Source organism: Amphiura filiformis, chromosome 5, assembly GCF_039555335.1.
Source record: "Amphiura filiformis chromosome 5, Afil_fr2py, whole genome shotgun sequence".
Lineage (NCBI taxonomy): Eukaryota > Metazoa > Echinodermata > Ophiuroidea > Amphilepidida > Amphiuridae > Amphiura > Amphiura filiformis.
In genome coordinates, this window is record NC_092632.1 from 54,088,089 (window position 1) to 54,105,324 (window position 17,236).

Sequence of the window (17,236 nt, forward strand, 5' to 3'; positions counted from 1 at the left end):
TTGAAACGGAAATAAACTTGTCTAAGCTTGTTAACATTTATATTCACCACATAATAACCTTTGTGCTAAAAATAACTCATGGGGAAAACCCAATAACCAGATTGAACTGGTCCAGACTAGAAACGGGGAGTAACTTGTAAATGTTGCTGTGACATCAGAAGTGTATAACAAAAACATAATACCATTAGACTATACATCTAGTGTAATCAATTAGGTCAATATAGACCAGTGGCAAACAATTGGTATGCATTTGCTGTACAACGGTCAAAATTATAATAATTATAACATAGTTTCATGACATTCCCTAGAATGGGATTGCGTCATCAAATGTTTCGTTGTCTGGTGTCAATTCATGCGGCTCAGTACGTCGTTTTCAAATTGCGTAAAATTGCGTTGTATGATATGCATCGTTTGCATCGTTAAATATACTTTCTAGTCAGTTGGTATTGTGATCATCCTCATGGCTCAGAATTTATGAAATGCGTCGTTTGCGTCGCAAAATGCGTTGTTTGCGTTTCAAAATGCGTTGTTTGCGTTTCAAAATGCGTTGTTTGCGTTGCAAAATGCGTAAATGCGTCATGAAATACGTCATGAAATGCGCTTTTGCGTCGCATGAAGCGCTTTTGCGTCGTGACATTTGTTACTGATACAATGTTTGCGTCGTAAAATATACTAGTCAGGTGGTATTTATGAAATGCGTCGTTTGCGTCGCAAAATGCGTTGTTTGCGTTTCAAAATGCGTTGTTTGCGTTTCAAAATGCGTTGTTTGCGTTGCAAAATGCGTAACTGCGTCATGAAATACGTCATGGCTTTTGCCTCGCATGAAGCGCTTTTGCGTCGTGACATTTGTTACTGATGCAATGTTTGCGTCGTAAAATATACTAGTCAGGTGGTATTTATGAAATGTACCGCTTGCGTCGCAAAATGCCTTGTTTGCGTTGCAAAATGCGTTGTTTGCGTTGCAAAATGCGTGATTGCACGCATGCGCTTTTGCGTCGGGACATTTGTTACTGATGCAATTGTTATATGATGACTGGTTTTAGCAGCTTCTCGTCATTTACAACTGAACCTTCAACGAGTCAACATGAATGTAATCAAACCTCACGCTTGTAACCTGTGCGATAGATCATTCGCACGAAAGTACGACCTACGGAGGCATGAAACAACTGTACACGCCGAAGATGAATCTGAAAAAGAGGAAGATATCGATGCCGATTGTGAAGATTTTGAAGAACGCGATTCCCAAGATTCCGAGTCCGAGGATTTTACCTCTGAAGCTTCCGAAGTAGATGAATCCGAAGATTCCAATGAAGATGATTCTGAATCTGAAGCAGAAGAGTCATCGGATGAAGAGATGGCTAGTGATGAGCTGGAAGACATTGTGACCGATCAACACTGGTACGAACAAGCTATCGATGACACTCACGAAATGAGAACGGAAAAGTACGAAAAGTACATCAACGAGGGAATGGATGAGAAACAAGCTAAGGAAAAGGCCTATTTGAAGACTTTATGGGCGGTTAAACGCATCTTTTTTGACCATTACATAACATTTTTGTGGAGTAATGCGCAGCTGGGAGATGATGAGACACACCAGGAGATAGTGGGAGACCTCGAAGAGAAAATGGATAAAGGCATGGACATAATGAAAGCTCTGAATAGAGTGATAGCCAAACATCAAGTTCAGTTTGATGGTCTGTTTCAGTACCAAGACGAGGAAGACAAAGAAATGGAGGTTGGCGAAGACAGTGATTAATATATACATGTAAACAATTCCTTAGCTGTTTCTTGTAAATAATGAATACAGTTATTTATAATACAGTTATTTTTGTAAACAACTTGTAAAATAGTACTATATGTAGTTTAGTATTACACGTTTATATTGTTGTAAATAAAAGAATAAACTTTCCATCGAAAAATATACCTTGTTTGTAATGATGCGTTATTTCATTCGTTCAAAGTGTTGGATAGAAGCGTTAAAAATACCAATACGATAATGTGAAATCGGTACATTCATTCTTGTTTGCGTGGGTTGGTGGAAGCGAAGAAGATGAGAAAGACTACTTTCTCATCTTCTCCTCCGTCAGGAGGACTGGGTAATGTTATTATAGGGGAGAGACGGGGTAAGTCCATTCATTACTCGGATCCACGAGTTATTACATCATCACTGTCTAGAAATAACCCGGAATACCCCTATGAGTCATACCCGCGACGTCAATTCTATACATAGAATGGGAAATTCCAATATGAGGTCATCGCGCTAAAAATAAATGGGAAACTCCCTAAATGACGTCATCGCGCTAAAAATAGATGGGAACTCCCAAAATGACGTCATCGCGCTCAAAATAGATAGGAAACGCCCTAAATGACGTCATTGCGCTCAAAATAGATATGACGTGAGGTGACGTCACACAAGCACCTCCGGCACCTCACGAAAACCCTAACGGAGGGGGACATCATATACTACTGGCGCAATCTTTTTTTTTTTACCTTGGAATGCACTTTTGCACCCCATTTTGAAAGTTGTGGTGCAATTTCATCTGACGCAGAGTGCAGTCTCAGACAATCAACACATAAAATCAGTACAGATTTTATTAGTACAGATTTCATTTTTACAGATCAGTACTGATTTTATGTGCTGATTGTCTGAGACGGCAGCACCACACTTTCAAAGTTGTATCGCAACAGCCGAATTTTGGGGAGCAAATGTGCACTGCAATATTCGAACGCTGGGTACACGTCATATGTATTGTCCTACATTATAAGATCGTCGGTCATCACGACATTTTTTAAACGACGTTTCATTAAAGCTCATTAAATTAGACAGCACAATTTGGATACTTGTTTTGTCTCCTTTCTTGTGACCTTTCAAACATGACAATTTCATATTAGACAGTTATTTAACAAACAAAATCAAAATCACTTCTCAAGTTTCGCATGGACAAAGGTGTTGATAAAAGCTGCTGGCAATGGGCTCAGCCACACCAATTGGACACCACGTATTCGCCATCGAAGTGGTTACGTAATTCTCTTGGTTACCGGATCACACTATTTTGGTATGCCTTCGAAGTTCGAGTGCCATATACTTTGCGTGGTGATTGTTTTGATCGTGGTTCAATACTCAGACGCGCTATCAAGTTGACATGGTAACATTACGTAACTTCGCTGGCGAATAGGGCCGTCGCTAGACCACTTTCTCAGGGGGGGGGGAATAAATTTTGCCTGTATGAAACGCATGGTCGGGCGCGAAGCGTGAGCTCAAACGGTCGAGGAGCCAAGGGCTAATTTAATGTGCCTCCTGATTAAATTTTATTTTGAATGAACATCATGAAAGTGATGAAACCCCAAACAAGCCCAATTTAATAGACTACTATAATTATTTTGCTCAATTTATTGTGTGATTAAATGAATGAAAATGAACATAATAATGATGATTTTGAAATGCCGTGTCAACAGAGAAAGTGGATCTCATCTATTCTTCAAATTACTGTTAGATCAAATTATTTAGATATCTGAACTATTTATTTCAAAAGATTATAAGGTTTAAAATGAATGACCGTACACCACGAATGAGCCGTAAATGTCCTAAATTGTATTCCGAGTTACAGTGTAAAATGTGAACGAAGTTCGTATTCATAGGTACCTCAAGTTAGTTCTACATGTATCTCGTTTTGATAGCGCTAGTCAAACACCTCTTGAACCAGTCAATAATCCTATTGTTGAAGAGGATAATAAGATTCTACCTACAATATTTCCTACGCATCCGAAAACCGATGATCAGAAGTCAAAAGTGTCAAATTTTGTTTTTAATATTTTGTGAGTAGAGCCCTCAACCTCTTGACCCAAATGTACATTCTGTGAATGTATCTTTGTAGAAGCTGTTGCTGAAGAGCAGTGCTAGAGCGTCACCTTTCTCAGGTTAGCTACAACAGCACCGTTCGGGATTACCCCGCGTTCGGGATTACCCGCCGTTCCCCTATGTTTACGAGTAGTACATAACATATGAGCCCTAGAGCTCCTTTCATGCGCGACCTTCAATGGACAACTCCCGGCCCATTGAAATTGTTTATTTGCATAATAAAGACAATATTGATCACGATCAAATTCTAAGCTCTTACGGTAACATATTGATCTAAAATATATTTTTTATTTTTTAGTCCAAATATTTCTCATGATGTTGATATACATATGAATTGTAATATCAGAATTTCCTAATATAGTATAAAGAAGCGGCCTGATTTTATCCATATGTATGAAAACCATTAAATTTGTAATATTTGAGGTTTTTTTCTGATAACAAAAACAGCATACGTTCTGTGCATTGAGAGTATTGACAGTCCATTCTCTCAAAGCTGGCACATCTCATGACATCACAATTTTTTATAGGTCAAATCTGTCTCGTTCGAAGAAACTCACCGCTTACAGTTGGTTTTTGCGAATTTGAAAAATAGCGATTTTCATTTGCTACATACTCTTGACTAAAACATTCTTGTTGATTAAAACCTGGTTAAAAGTAATGCAAATATACCATATTTTAATGTAATTTACTTATCACTATTAGCAGAGCATAACTTACTCTGCAAAAATCAATATTAAATGAAATACGTCACTATGTAAAAAGGACTAATGACAATTTCGCAGTTCTAATGACAAAATACGTCGTGCAAATACGTCACTATATGAAACAGTTGAGCAAATACGTCACTATGTGAAAAGTAAAAAACATCAATTTTACCGTGCAATTACAAATACGTCGCGCAAATACGTCACTATGTGAAAGGGCATTCTTCAATTTGCAGACACGACATACTGGGCTTGCGCAGTATAGATGATCGGCATATACGTCGTTATGTGATACAGATATTACAGGTTTTGCAAATACGACATAATTAAATTAATTAATACCTTACCAATTAAGCCACTTGGAGGCATGGTTATTGGTGAATAGGCCTATATAGAGTAGAACATAGCAAGTTCCAATTTTCTCAAAAATGTTAAGAATGTCGAATACGTCAGTAAGTGATGCCTTAAATTAGGTATGTCACAGTGGCTGCACAATAATTCTGCTACACTGTGCATGCAAGCATAACAGTGAATTGAAAAGGGCGCGATTCAAATTTGGCCAATTTTAGAAAACATCCATGTCATTAAATGAATTTCTTCATATGCTTCATTTATCCAAATTGTTTAAATTTTTAATATATGGTGTGTGAAGCCTTTCCGAGGCTAACATCGGGTCCTCAAAAATTAAAAATTGTTTTGTTTAAGAGTGTTACGAGTCGTACTTGACTCAAGGCCAAAATCACCTTTTACCCGAACTCACACGAATGCACAACACAAATACACTGTTCGTTTACGCTAACAAAATCTAAGTCTTTAATTGAAAGCAAGTTTCGTTTGGTACAATATAATGACTACAAATGCACATATACATTAATCAAATATAATCACTCTTTATCTATTTTGTACTTAGCCAGCATTCTTCTTCTTGGTGATCATAAAGTTCTTGTAATGTTCTGGACGACTGATGTAATATATCCCTATTCACTTGTCCTGCGACAATCAGCGAAGTCCTTTGTACACTTGCATCGATAACTCCTTGCGTATAAAATCCTTACACGAAAATGGTGTTCTCCAAACACGTTTACAACTCCTTGCGCAATTCTCCTATACTAAACTCCTTGCGCTGTCCTCCTATGCTAAACTCCTTGCGCCGTTCTCCTATGCTAAACTCCCGTTGCGCAGTTCTCCTATGCTAAACTCCTTGCGCTGCTTTCTCCAAACTTGGTGCTATTTCCACCTTTCACACAATATCTTCAGGAAGCAGGACTGCGATGCAGTTGTCCCCACTTATTTTGACAGTTGCGTTGAATCAAAATACCAGACTTCAGCAAGTCGACAGAAGAATATATTTCCTTTCTTGGAAGAATAACGTTCTTTGACGTATTCTAGACCTTCTCCGCCAACACTGGTAAATAGTAGTACTTTGACTACATAAAATATTTCTGGTTTGTAATTTCCTTTCTTTCAAGGAATTGGACTGTAAGCATAGCCCAGATCAACACTATCAACTGTGACAATAATTGTGTTTACATTTCTTATATATCAAGCATGGGAAAAACCCCATTCTATTATGGGCCATTTACTACCTTCACATTATGCTCAATCTGGGAAATTCCAAAGTCTTAATTATAACATTAACCTTTCACATGACATCACTTCCTGAGGGGAAATCCCATTACATCACTTCCTGAGGGGAATCCCATATATGATGTCATCTCTTTACAATCTGAAGGGGGGTTTCCAAATATTCCAAATTAGATATGATTCACTTGTTTTGCTCAATTTGAGAGGGGAATTCCCCTAAAATGTCATCACTCATGTAACTTTGTAAACAAAGATAAATCATCAAATTAAATTACTCAGGGCACATCACAAGAGCTACTGACTGTTTTTATGGATTTTTGAAGATCGCTCATAAATCAGTAAATATAGGCCTATTGAAGTAAAGGAACTACCACCATTTAGCTGAAATACTAATCTTTCTTAGCATGTAAATTAATTCCGTCGACAACGAATGAAACACTTCCCTAAAACTAGTTGAAGCAAAACATTAATCAATGATATTTTTAGGGAGTAATTTTCCAAACCACAATAGCACTCAGCCATTGTGTGTGGCCAAGGCCATACTATTTTTGTATACGCGGTACAGTAAAATGGCTATTGCTTTTACTGATTGTCCTCCCATGTTAATCCAGATGACAAAATGTTAATTTAAAGTCTCATTGCAACTGAATTTTAATTTTTACTTTTCGGACTTGGCTTTGAGTAATGGTGACACATACCATGTTTACAGTAAAAATTAAAATTATATTCCAGACACCGTCAAAATGTCAAACTTTTTATTTTTTTGTATTGTTTTTAAATAATTAACTGCAGTTCATTTATTCAACCTCAAAAAAAAAAAAAAAAAAAGGTTTGTCTCACGAACCCGCGCGAATAAGTATGTGAAAGCGATACAGCGCGTTTGTCTACGCGCTGACCGCCTTTTAAAGGGTTTTTTTTCCCCGATTTTTCCGGTTCCCGATAGTTCGACCAACGTAGTAAAAATGAATTCCTCAATGTCAGAAAACCATCGAAAATGTCAGGCAGCGCGTATGCCATTAGTGTTGCAGATAGCCCGTAACCCACACCGTAGCCTCAGTCTCGCTAGTTTCACGCCATCCTTGCAACGGCACGGAGCGTAAAGCCGACGAAGCAAAGTGGATGCAATATAAAAGGACTTAGCCTACGGAGAACTCTGCGATCGAGTGAAGCCATGTTGTTTTCATAAATTTTTGTATTTTTTGTAGCTGTTTTTAACGAATTTTTTACCGTTTATTTCAACATGATTGTTCGTATTCGTATAGTTAAAACAGGGGGGACTGTGCTGAGGAATTGGGCACTGCATCGGTGCGCCGATTCGGTTACTCTGAATGCCCTAAAAAATGAGTTGGTGTCGGGGCGAAGCTGTAACCCGTAGGCATACCAACACAATAGATACAATTTGAAACAAAAAGCCTCATTGTACTCTAGGTTGGTACATATGAGCGAGAATTGATCGGTCCATAGAGGGGTAAAAAAGGTGAAAACTGAAGAAACCTCTCGATAGAGTACCGAAAGCTCACTCAGCCCTCTAAATATTCACCTCTATGGAAACATCAAATCTCGCTCATACCAACATTTGTAGGCCTATCGTAACTTTGTATTTTGCACTGATTTTTAATAGTGATCAGCTCTAGGAAGGCAAATAAAATACAGTTACAGAATATTAACATTGTAAATTTGTTGCTTCTCTTTCATTGTAAGACCACTTGTAGTTTTCCAATACCTGTCTTGTGATTTTCATTTGTCTCAGGCTAAAAAAAAAAATTAAAAAAAAACCGCATTAGCATAGCTTCTAAACCAAAAAAAAAAAAAAAAAAAAAAAGCATAGCACTTAGCTTTTTGGCAAATGTTCGTGAGACAAACTTTTTTTTTTTGGCCTTACAGCCATTTGTGGCAGGATTTCACAATGCATGGGCCGATTTCAATTCTGTTTTTTGATTTTTGATGCTTTAATAAAGCTCAATAATTTAGGAACATTAAATAACGTGTTTCTGCTGCGATTATTTTTGAGGTGATATGCCTACTTAAATGTCAGAAGAAATGATTATAAACCACGAATCACATGATTTTATTTCAAACAAACTCATATTGACCATAAAATCATACAAAAAATAGCCGGCTCTCAACACGCGATATTCAAAATTCCCGCGCCGAAATTGTCTAGGGCAATGACGTCATGGTTATTTGCTCTCAATTGTCGTCAACCTTCCATTTTACTGCTGGCACGTGGCCCGCACGTCATCATGGTGATTACACCAGACAATAATTTCAGCGTCCGGCAATTTCGAATATCGCGTGATGAGAGACGGCTGTTTTATTCATTTTTATGGTCAATATGAGTTTGCTTTAAACCACGTGATTCGTGCTTGATAGGCCTAATTATTTTTCTAACATAATTATAAGATTGCCGGAACATTAACCAGGTGCAGGCTTCATTAGCTTCGAGGATCAGGAAGTTGTTAAGACCATCGTATTGGAATTTCATACATCAGTATTAATATTGCGCACATAAAATACAATGTACATGCAGATTTCACACAAGCTGGAACTAAAAATTGGGAGTTTGCTGAGCGTTAGCAAAACAATTGGCCTTGGGTCCACTAAATTTTGCCCTTCCTTTTGAGTTGTAAATCTAATAGTCAGTAGGCCTATGTGACATCAGAAATACGGATGTAAGGAATTTTTGGAAAAGGAACGGGAATGAACAGAACCTTGGAAAAGAGCCACGAAAATTTTTTTAAATTATTTTCAGAGGGGAGGGGATGAAGGTAGGCATATTGGCTGCCTTTATACAAATTGACAAATTGCTTTGTCCGAAATTCTCTTGGGGGAATAAAATTGCCTTCATTGTGCTACTGAGACGTCATTGCCATAGGCAATTTCGGTGCCAGGAAATTTGAATATCGCATGTTGTTTTTATTAGTTTTTATGGTCAATATGAGTTTGTTTTAAATAATACCATTCGTGATTCGTGCTTGATAATTGTTTTTCTAACATAGGCCTAATGTTGTGATTGCAGGAGTGTTCCCTTAAAGCTATTTCAGCACATCACATCTGTCAAAGCTCCAAATGGGCGCCCAAATCCTTTTAAAGGATTTTTTTATTTACTACTCAACACATGGCTTTGATTGATATTGCTAAAAATTACTAAACTCAATCATATAAAGTACAAGTATTAAAAAATCGTTAAATTAACACCTGGTTTTGACTTTTACTGTAAAAACCGTGTAGAGTTATTAAAATTGATTATGAAAGAGTTAATCATTAAAGCCATATTATAACATTTGCTGAGAAGGACGCTCTCAATATTTTTAAGAATTCTGTTTTTTACACGCGATGATATTGTACTTTATTAAACCAACATACCCTGCAAAAATCAAGACCCTAGGTGCTGTGACTTTGTCAAAATCCAAGATTTTGAATAAAACACAGGAACCATCGTTTTGTTATTACGATGGAAATATTAGTCGAACGCATACGCGATGTTCATAACACAGTACGTACAGTGCGGGACGGTGATCTACACAACGAAGGGTCGTACCGTAACACGACCGAAGGAGTGATACGCATTGGAGACATCGGCGCTGGTAGTAAATGTCAATAATTGTGTTTGCTTTGCTTTAGTTGTTCGGCTCAAAATTAAAAGGGGATATATCTGACAGTAAAAGCTAACATTTTATGACAAAGATATACTAATCTATTTTGTATGAAAATGTTATAATAATTATGGCTTTAAAAGTTAATGTTAAAATCATAAAAAGAAAAGGTAGATGAGGACCGTTTAAAAATGATCTGGTTTTGACAATGACATTTAGCACCAAGGGGTCGGTCACCCACCTTTGCACAGTATTTTATGGGTCATGGGAGCACATCAGACACATCGAATTGCATTATGTCCGTCTGATATCAAATAATCAAGATTTTGTGAAATTCGCGATAAAGTACAATTTTTATGGCAAATTATTTAAAATTGATACTTGATATATTTTTGACATTTACCAGTCCTCGAAGTAAATATAGTACAGATTGTTTCTACAAAACCAATAGATTAGTGGTGAAATGATGGTAAAACTCACTATAGGGACTGACAGCGGGAAGTGCTGTCATGTTGCTCTGTAGCTGTAGCAGAGGGGTGTAGATAGTACTCAGATTGTAGGTGCCCTCGTCTCGGTTCATAGTGTTATTCATTCCTCTCCTCCTGATCCATATGGATTCCTTTATCCATGATCCATCGCTTGATACGTACCTCCTCCTTATCAATGATTCTCGACTCCTCCGAGGGCACATACAATCTGCACTCAAATAGGTTTCAAAATTACCAATAAAATAGTCTTTTCTTGCTCTAGAGTGCTTTAGAAGTATATTTCACAATCCTATGGCATAAATTTACCTTGCTCTGAAATGTCCTAAAGTAGATCTCACAATCACTATAGTAGCGTAAACTTTGCTAGCTCTGGATAGCCCTAAAGTAGATTTCACAATCACTAGTATCGTGGACTTTCCTTGCTCTGGACTGCCCTCAAATAGATTTCACAATCACTTGTAGCGTAGACTTACCTAGCTCCGAACTGCCCTAAAGTAGATTTCACAATCAATAGTAGCGTGGGCTTTCCTTGCTCTGGAATGTCTTACAGTAGATTTTACAATCACTAGTAGCGTGGACTTTCCTTGCTCTGGATAGCCCTAAAGTAGATATCACAATCACTGATAGCGTAGACTTAAATTGCTCTGGACTGCCCTAAAGTAGATTTCATCATGTTCATAATCACTAGTGATGTAGGCTCTCCTTGCGTTTGACTACCCTAAAGTAGATTTCACAGTCACTGTCCTTGCTCTGGACTGCCCTTGCTTTGCTCTGTACTTAACCTTGTTCTGGAATATCCTTTAGTAGATTTCACAGTCACTAGTAGCGTAGATTGTTTTTGCTCTGGACTGCCCTAAAGTAGATTTCACAATCACTAGTGGCGTAGATTTAAATTGCTCTGGACTAACTCTAAAGTAGATTTCACAATAATTTATGAGTTTAAACTTTTGATCTCAACACAAGATTAGACATACCTCAAATTTTCGGTCGTAACTTCGATCTTCATCGGGAGACTGGCAACCCAAGTTTGGGATCAATGACCTTTTAGACACTTGACCCCAGCACTTGGTCGTAGACTCTTGGTAACTGGTATCAGCCCCCGTCACAGTTAAGTGAAGGTTGGTTGACTCTGATGTAAATGGCCTCCTTAACACCCCTTTCGAATACTTTGGTTCCCGGTCGAGGATCTTGACTTGGTCCAAATCAACTTGGTGCCCGGGGATTCGATGCGGATGTGTTTGGAGACTTCTGATGAGCTGGAACTGGGACGACGGCGCTCTAGGAATCTAGCTTTCAAAGATCGTTCTATTTCGCCAATAAAAGATTCTGTGCACTGGCCTTTAAGTGTTTTCCTTGACAAGGGATAAAATACAATGATCCCGCATTCCCGCTATGTCCTCTTTTTCAGTCTTGTCTTTTGGCCGAGAAAATTAATTTTACATTGAAAATACCAAATTCGATCGTTTGTATTGCCTGATTAAATGACTGAGTGAGCCTTGTACAACAATAGCCATCGGTTGACTAGGGTTCTGAGTGTATAAAATAAAGATTACATTAACGTCCATCACATCCGTGCTCCTCAGCTACACCATTAAGAGATTATATTACCGTCCTTCATATCCTCACTTAAGCTTCTTAATCCTTGATGCTAGACAAGACAACTGCTAAGCCACCCATCTAGGAATACTATTACCTATCTTCACATCCATGATCCTCAGCTACACCATCAAGATATTCTATTACATTACATTATATTAACCTCCTTCACATCTTTGATCCTCAGCTACACCATTCAAAGATTGTATTACCCTCTCTTACATCCTCGATCCTCAGCTACACCATTAGGAGATTATATTACCTTCCTTCACATCCTTAATCCTCAGTTGCACCACTTAGGGCGTGTTCACATTACACAATGTGGGTTCGTACCTAGGTAGTGAAGTGGTGTCGATCCACATCGAATCCATATTGAGTTCGCGTTCACACTAGCAAGCTAATCTACATCGAAAGTGGGTTATGACGTAAGTGGAGCGAATCCACATACCCGGATGTTACATATAGAACGACTCACATGTAGTACCACGCAGCATAGATACCAAATTTCGTAAAGCCATCACCTCAGAAGCGATTTATAGGCCTTTTTCTGATGATGTCACCTATCGATATTGGGGTCTGAGATGTAAACAAACAACACGTGCGTTTCTCACGTGTCCACGGTGTAAAAATACCAAATACAGCGTATTTTCTCCTCTGTTTTGTCATATTTCACTTTAGCTTCCATAAAATAATTGTTTAAACGGGAACTGTATACTAGTTACCTTTGTTCCAGTTTGTTTTGATGCCATAAAATACAAAAGATATATACGGAAAAACAGCGATGCTATTTAAAATTCAATCTTTATTTTGTTTCACAATTTTGTTTACTTTTTACACCGTGAAGAACTACACGCGTACTGCGAGCTGGCAATTCCGCGCAGGACGCCTAGCGTGGCGCAAAGTTGATCGCGCGCGCCGGCGCGGTAATTGCGTTTGGGTGCGGATGACTCGAATGCTGGACCCCTATATCGATTGATTGGTGACGTCTTCAGTTCGTTTTGTTCCATTGGCGTTCACCATTTCGGCCCGTACGACCACAGCCACTTCCGGTATATGTGGATCGACTCCACATTATCGTGTTCACATTACGAAATTTAACCCACCTCCTAGGGTCGAAACTACCTCAACCAGGTAGTTTCGATCCACATTGTTGATGTAGGGTCGAATCCACTTACTTTGTGTTCACACTACACTGGGAAGTGGTTTCGATGTAGGGTCGACTCCACGTCCCTACATCAAAAGTGCCTGATGTGATCACGCCCTGGAGACTATATTACCCTCCTTTACATCCTTGATCCTTGGCGATCCTTAGGTACACTATTAAGAGCTTTACTAATCTCTTTCACATCCATGATCTTCAGCTACACCACTAAGAGATTATATCACCCTTCTTCACATCCTTGATCCTCAGTTACATCATTAAGATATTCTATTATACTAAGAGATTATATTACCCCCCTTCACGTCCTTGATCCTCAGCTTCACCACTAAGATATAATATTACCCTCCTTCACATCTTTGATCCTCAGCTTCACCACTAAGAGATAATATTACCCTCCTTCATATCCTTGATCCTCAGCTACACCACTAAGAGATTATATTACCGTCCTTCACATCATTGATTCTCAGCTACACCACTAAGAGATTATATTACCGTCCTTCACATCATTGATTCTCAGCTACACCACTAAGAGGTTATATTGCCCTCCTTCATCCTCAGCTACACTACTGAGATATTCTATTACCCTTCTTCACATAATTTAAGAATAGCAAAAGCGATGAAGTACTCATAGAACTACCAATCGAGTCTCGTGTCATAACTCGTTCGTTACAAGTCTGCCTATATGCCACAACTACAACAAAATGAATGCCACTAGTGATTTCGAGATACTGTGTTTATTGACTAATTAACATTTAGGCATATCGATATTTTGTGTACCATTTCCTTAAATTTGTTATTCTATACTTAAAATGCTGAAGTAATACTAGGGTTTCTGTCCATTTTGAGCTGAAATAACAAGGTAAAGTGAAAGAAATCCTACTGGTTATTTTGGCCATTTAACATGTAGTTCAATAGGAGGACATAAAGTCATAATTTCATGAATTGTGTCAAACTTTGCTCTGTTGACCTACAAACACAACTAATTTGGCTGATTCCATTTAGGTGCAAGTTGGGACATTACACATTATGCTAAAGTATCAGGTTTGAAAAAAATTAACCAATTTCATATTATTTATAAGATATATATTATATTGCTGTTTGGGCATTGAATTAGAATGGCTGTAGGTAGAAAAGACCAGTCAGTATTTCAGGTAGAAAAGACCAGCCAGTATCTCTGCTTGTGTTGATCATGTTATACATCTTCGATGCGTAGGGCGGGGTTTATCGACCACCATTGTTACATTGGTTTCTGATTGAGCATCTTTTCACGAATGACTCTCATCCGAGAACAGGCTTCATCCCAATCGATGTACGCTCCTTCGAGATGTCTTTCATTGGTTTCTGTAACAGTGAAACTGCTTCGACCATGAAGAACTCTCTGGTTAGCAAAACTCACGATGTCTCCTGTGTATGAAAGATTGAGAACAATAGATTCAGATTGAATTATTGTATGCTACCGAAAATATAGCTTCAGTGCAATTGATCTAACAGGAGTATGACGTGCTGAGTCGACATCCCGGGGTCGACATGCCACTGGAAAATCAGACCAACTGGAAACCATGTTTTGTAGTGATATAATGCTTATTATTCTTCAGACTGATGCAGATACAAAAGAACTAAAATGATAAACAACCAGAGCAAAAGCTCCCAGTTACAACCCCATGTTGATGTGTCTGTGGTAAGAGAGAGAGAGAGAGAGTGAGTTCTCCTCCCACGCGCCCGGGTTTGTTAAAAGCCCAAGACATCAGCCCATACAATCTCGTACTATGATTGGTCGAGATCCCATCTTTTTGCATTTCCATTGTTCTAAACTATCCGGATCTAAATATATCGGCATGACTCGGCTATGGCCGTTTATGAGAAGGATCGGAATCCGAAATCTTAGTTCGATAAGGATCGGAATCCGAAATCCTTAATTTTGTAAACAAGAATATTCTGAAAAATTCCCATCAGCATTCTACCTGTTTAGGAGACTGCATTCACGGCAAGTAAAATAATGTTTGGAGAAAGTACAGAAGTCAATATTGGCTACACTACTCACAAGATTTAAACGATCAGACTAATTTATTAGCATTTGTTAAACAGCATTTACATTGTGAATCAGTTGAGTTTCATTTCTGACCATTGGCACCACAGCTGTAAAAGTTCCTCAGCCGCCCATTTCAGGTATCAAACACGGCGGAAAATAAATGGCTCAATGGCCGCGCGTTGGTCTTGATGGACTGAGGGATTAATCTAACTGTCGGCAAATGCGACATGTAACCGACGATCACGAGACAGGACAACAAACAGGTTTAATTAGAGGATAAACTTACACATAAAAACAATTTCAGCAACATTTGCATGGATGTCAAACGATCATCTTACAAAACTTCATGCATCATAGAAATTATTGTTCTCTATCTGTTTTTGGTCTTTCTGAAAAAAACCTGCCTCTTCAAAAGGCACATCTATTTATATCCATTTGAAATGAACATTCAGACTTTATACTTTACACTTCATATTTCAACGTCTGGTCATAATGAAGTGGCAAACACCAAAAACGGGAACAATCATTTTGATACAGCCTGTTATTGGCGATTTAGACGTTAAACCATGTCGTCACTTGTAAACAGTAACTTTATTATGTAGTATTGAATTTTGGTATCTATAGACCCATACCTTCAACCATCTTGATTTCAATTTTGTTTTCCTCTTTGTATAACTCCGTATTAAATATCTTGATGGCTCGGTAAAGTTTGTTTACATCTTGCACTGGGATTTGGATATAAGGTGCCCTCACATGGTCGTGGTAACTAATAGCTTTGAAGCGCCCATCTGGAAGAAGCCTGGGTAAAAAAACCAATAGTAGCAGTTAAACGATGATGATGATGATGATGATGATGATGAGGTTGGATGATGATGATGATGGTGATGGTGATGGTGATGATGATGATGATGATGATGATGATGATGATGATGATGATGATGATGATGATGATGATGATGATGGTGGTGGTGGTGGTGGTGGTGGTGGTGGTGGTGGTGTAATAATAATAATAAGAAGAAGAAAAATATGAAAGTGTTCCTCTACTTTCAGACATACTGTATTATTGGTGATCTGTGTTTGAAGTGATACTCATTAGAGTCCGTCCCCCACTCTCTGAAGTCTACTGGAATTGTAGTAAGAATACGAAACACTTCCGGGTCAACGTGTTTTATGTCTTCAGCTACTTTGTATCCGTCACAGAACTGATTCTCTCCACCCTTTGAGTGAACTTGTTTAATACAATGCAACATCTGAATCTGTTGATGAAAATGCAAATAACGACCAATAATGTTAAATTTTACAGCAACGTTTCCTGAACGCATGGAGGAAATCTTCATGATATATTATTTAATAGGAAACAGTTCCTGCCACTTTGTAGATTTCTCCGTATTCCACTTGCCTATTGTGCATACTCTGGTTGTGACTTTTAGCATTAATTTGTATTAATTTGTGTACATTTGATAGATTTTCACACCTGATTCCTTGTAGAATATTCGTACAATGAAAATGAAAAAGTGTAATGATTCGGTTGATACTTAGACAATGTTTGTCAAGGTACTTTCACATCTTCTTGCTGTAGAGTGTCTCCATTACTTTTGCAATCACAGAGAGCAACGAGATGGGCCTATAGTTGTCTGGTGTGTGTCATCCCTCACATATCACAGATGTTTGTGATGCTTGCCCAGCAAACACAAAAACGTTTTAAAAACGTTTTAAATAAGTTATATTTGGGCTTTTGGTTTAGGTAAAAACGTTTTAATAACATTAACATGTCGGGTTATATAAAGGTCATGATAACATTTTAAAACGTTTTGTATGAAAACACACTACAACAATATTTTTTAATGTTTTCAAAAAAATGTTATTTTAAACTATTTTTGCAAACATTTTTGCCAAATATTTTGTCAATACTTAAATAACATTATGTTAAAATATTTGAACCCAGCAAACACAGAAATGTTCTTAAAATGTTCTTTTCAAAACCTTTTAATAACATTTAAATGTCGGGTTATATAAAGGTCATGAAAACGTTTTAAAACGTTATTGCAAATATTTTGGGCAAACATTTTTCGCAAAATATTTTTCAACTCCCAAAATAACATTCTGTTTAGAATGTTTTGTATCAAGTGTTCAAGAATGTTTTTGGAATGTTATTAAAACGTTTTTATACCCTTTATATAACCCGACATTTAAACGTTTTCTGTAAAAGATGTTTGTT

General features: G+C 37.8%; 1 protein-coding gene across 1 annotated transcript; it reads right to left on the reverse strand.

Moving 5' to 3' along the window:
• Window positions 1–13,783: 13,783 nt before the first annotated feature.
• LOC140151904 (gamma-butyrobetaine dioxygenase-like) lies at window positions 13,784–16,272 on the reverse strand. The gene is made up of 3 exons (XM_072174217.1): window positions 16,075–16,272; window positions 15,651–15,817; window positions 13,784–14,393 (listed from the first exon to the last, which is right to left on the reverse strand). Exons 1-3 carry the CDS (start codon window positions 16,266–16,268, stop codon window positions 14,227–14,229), a joined length of 528 nt encoding a protein of 175 aa, XP_072030318.1. The 5' UTR covers window positions 16,269–16,272; the 3' UTR covers window positions 13,784–14,226.
• Window positions 16,273–17,236: the final 964 nt, after the last annotated feature.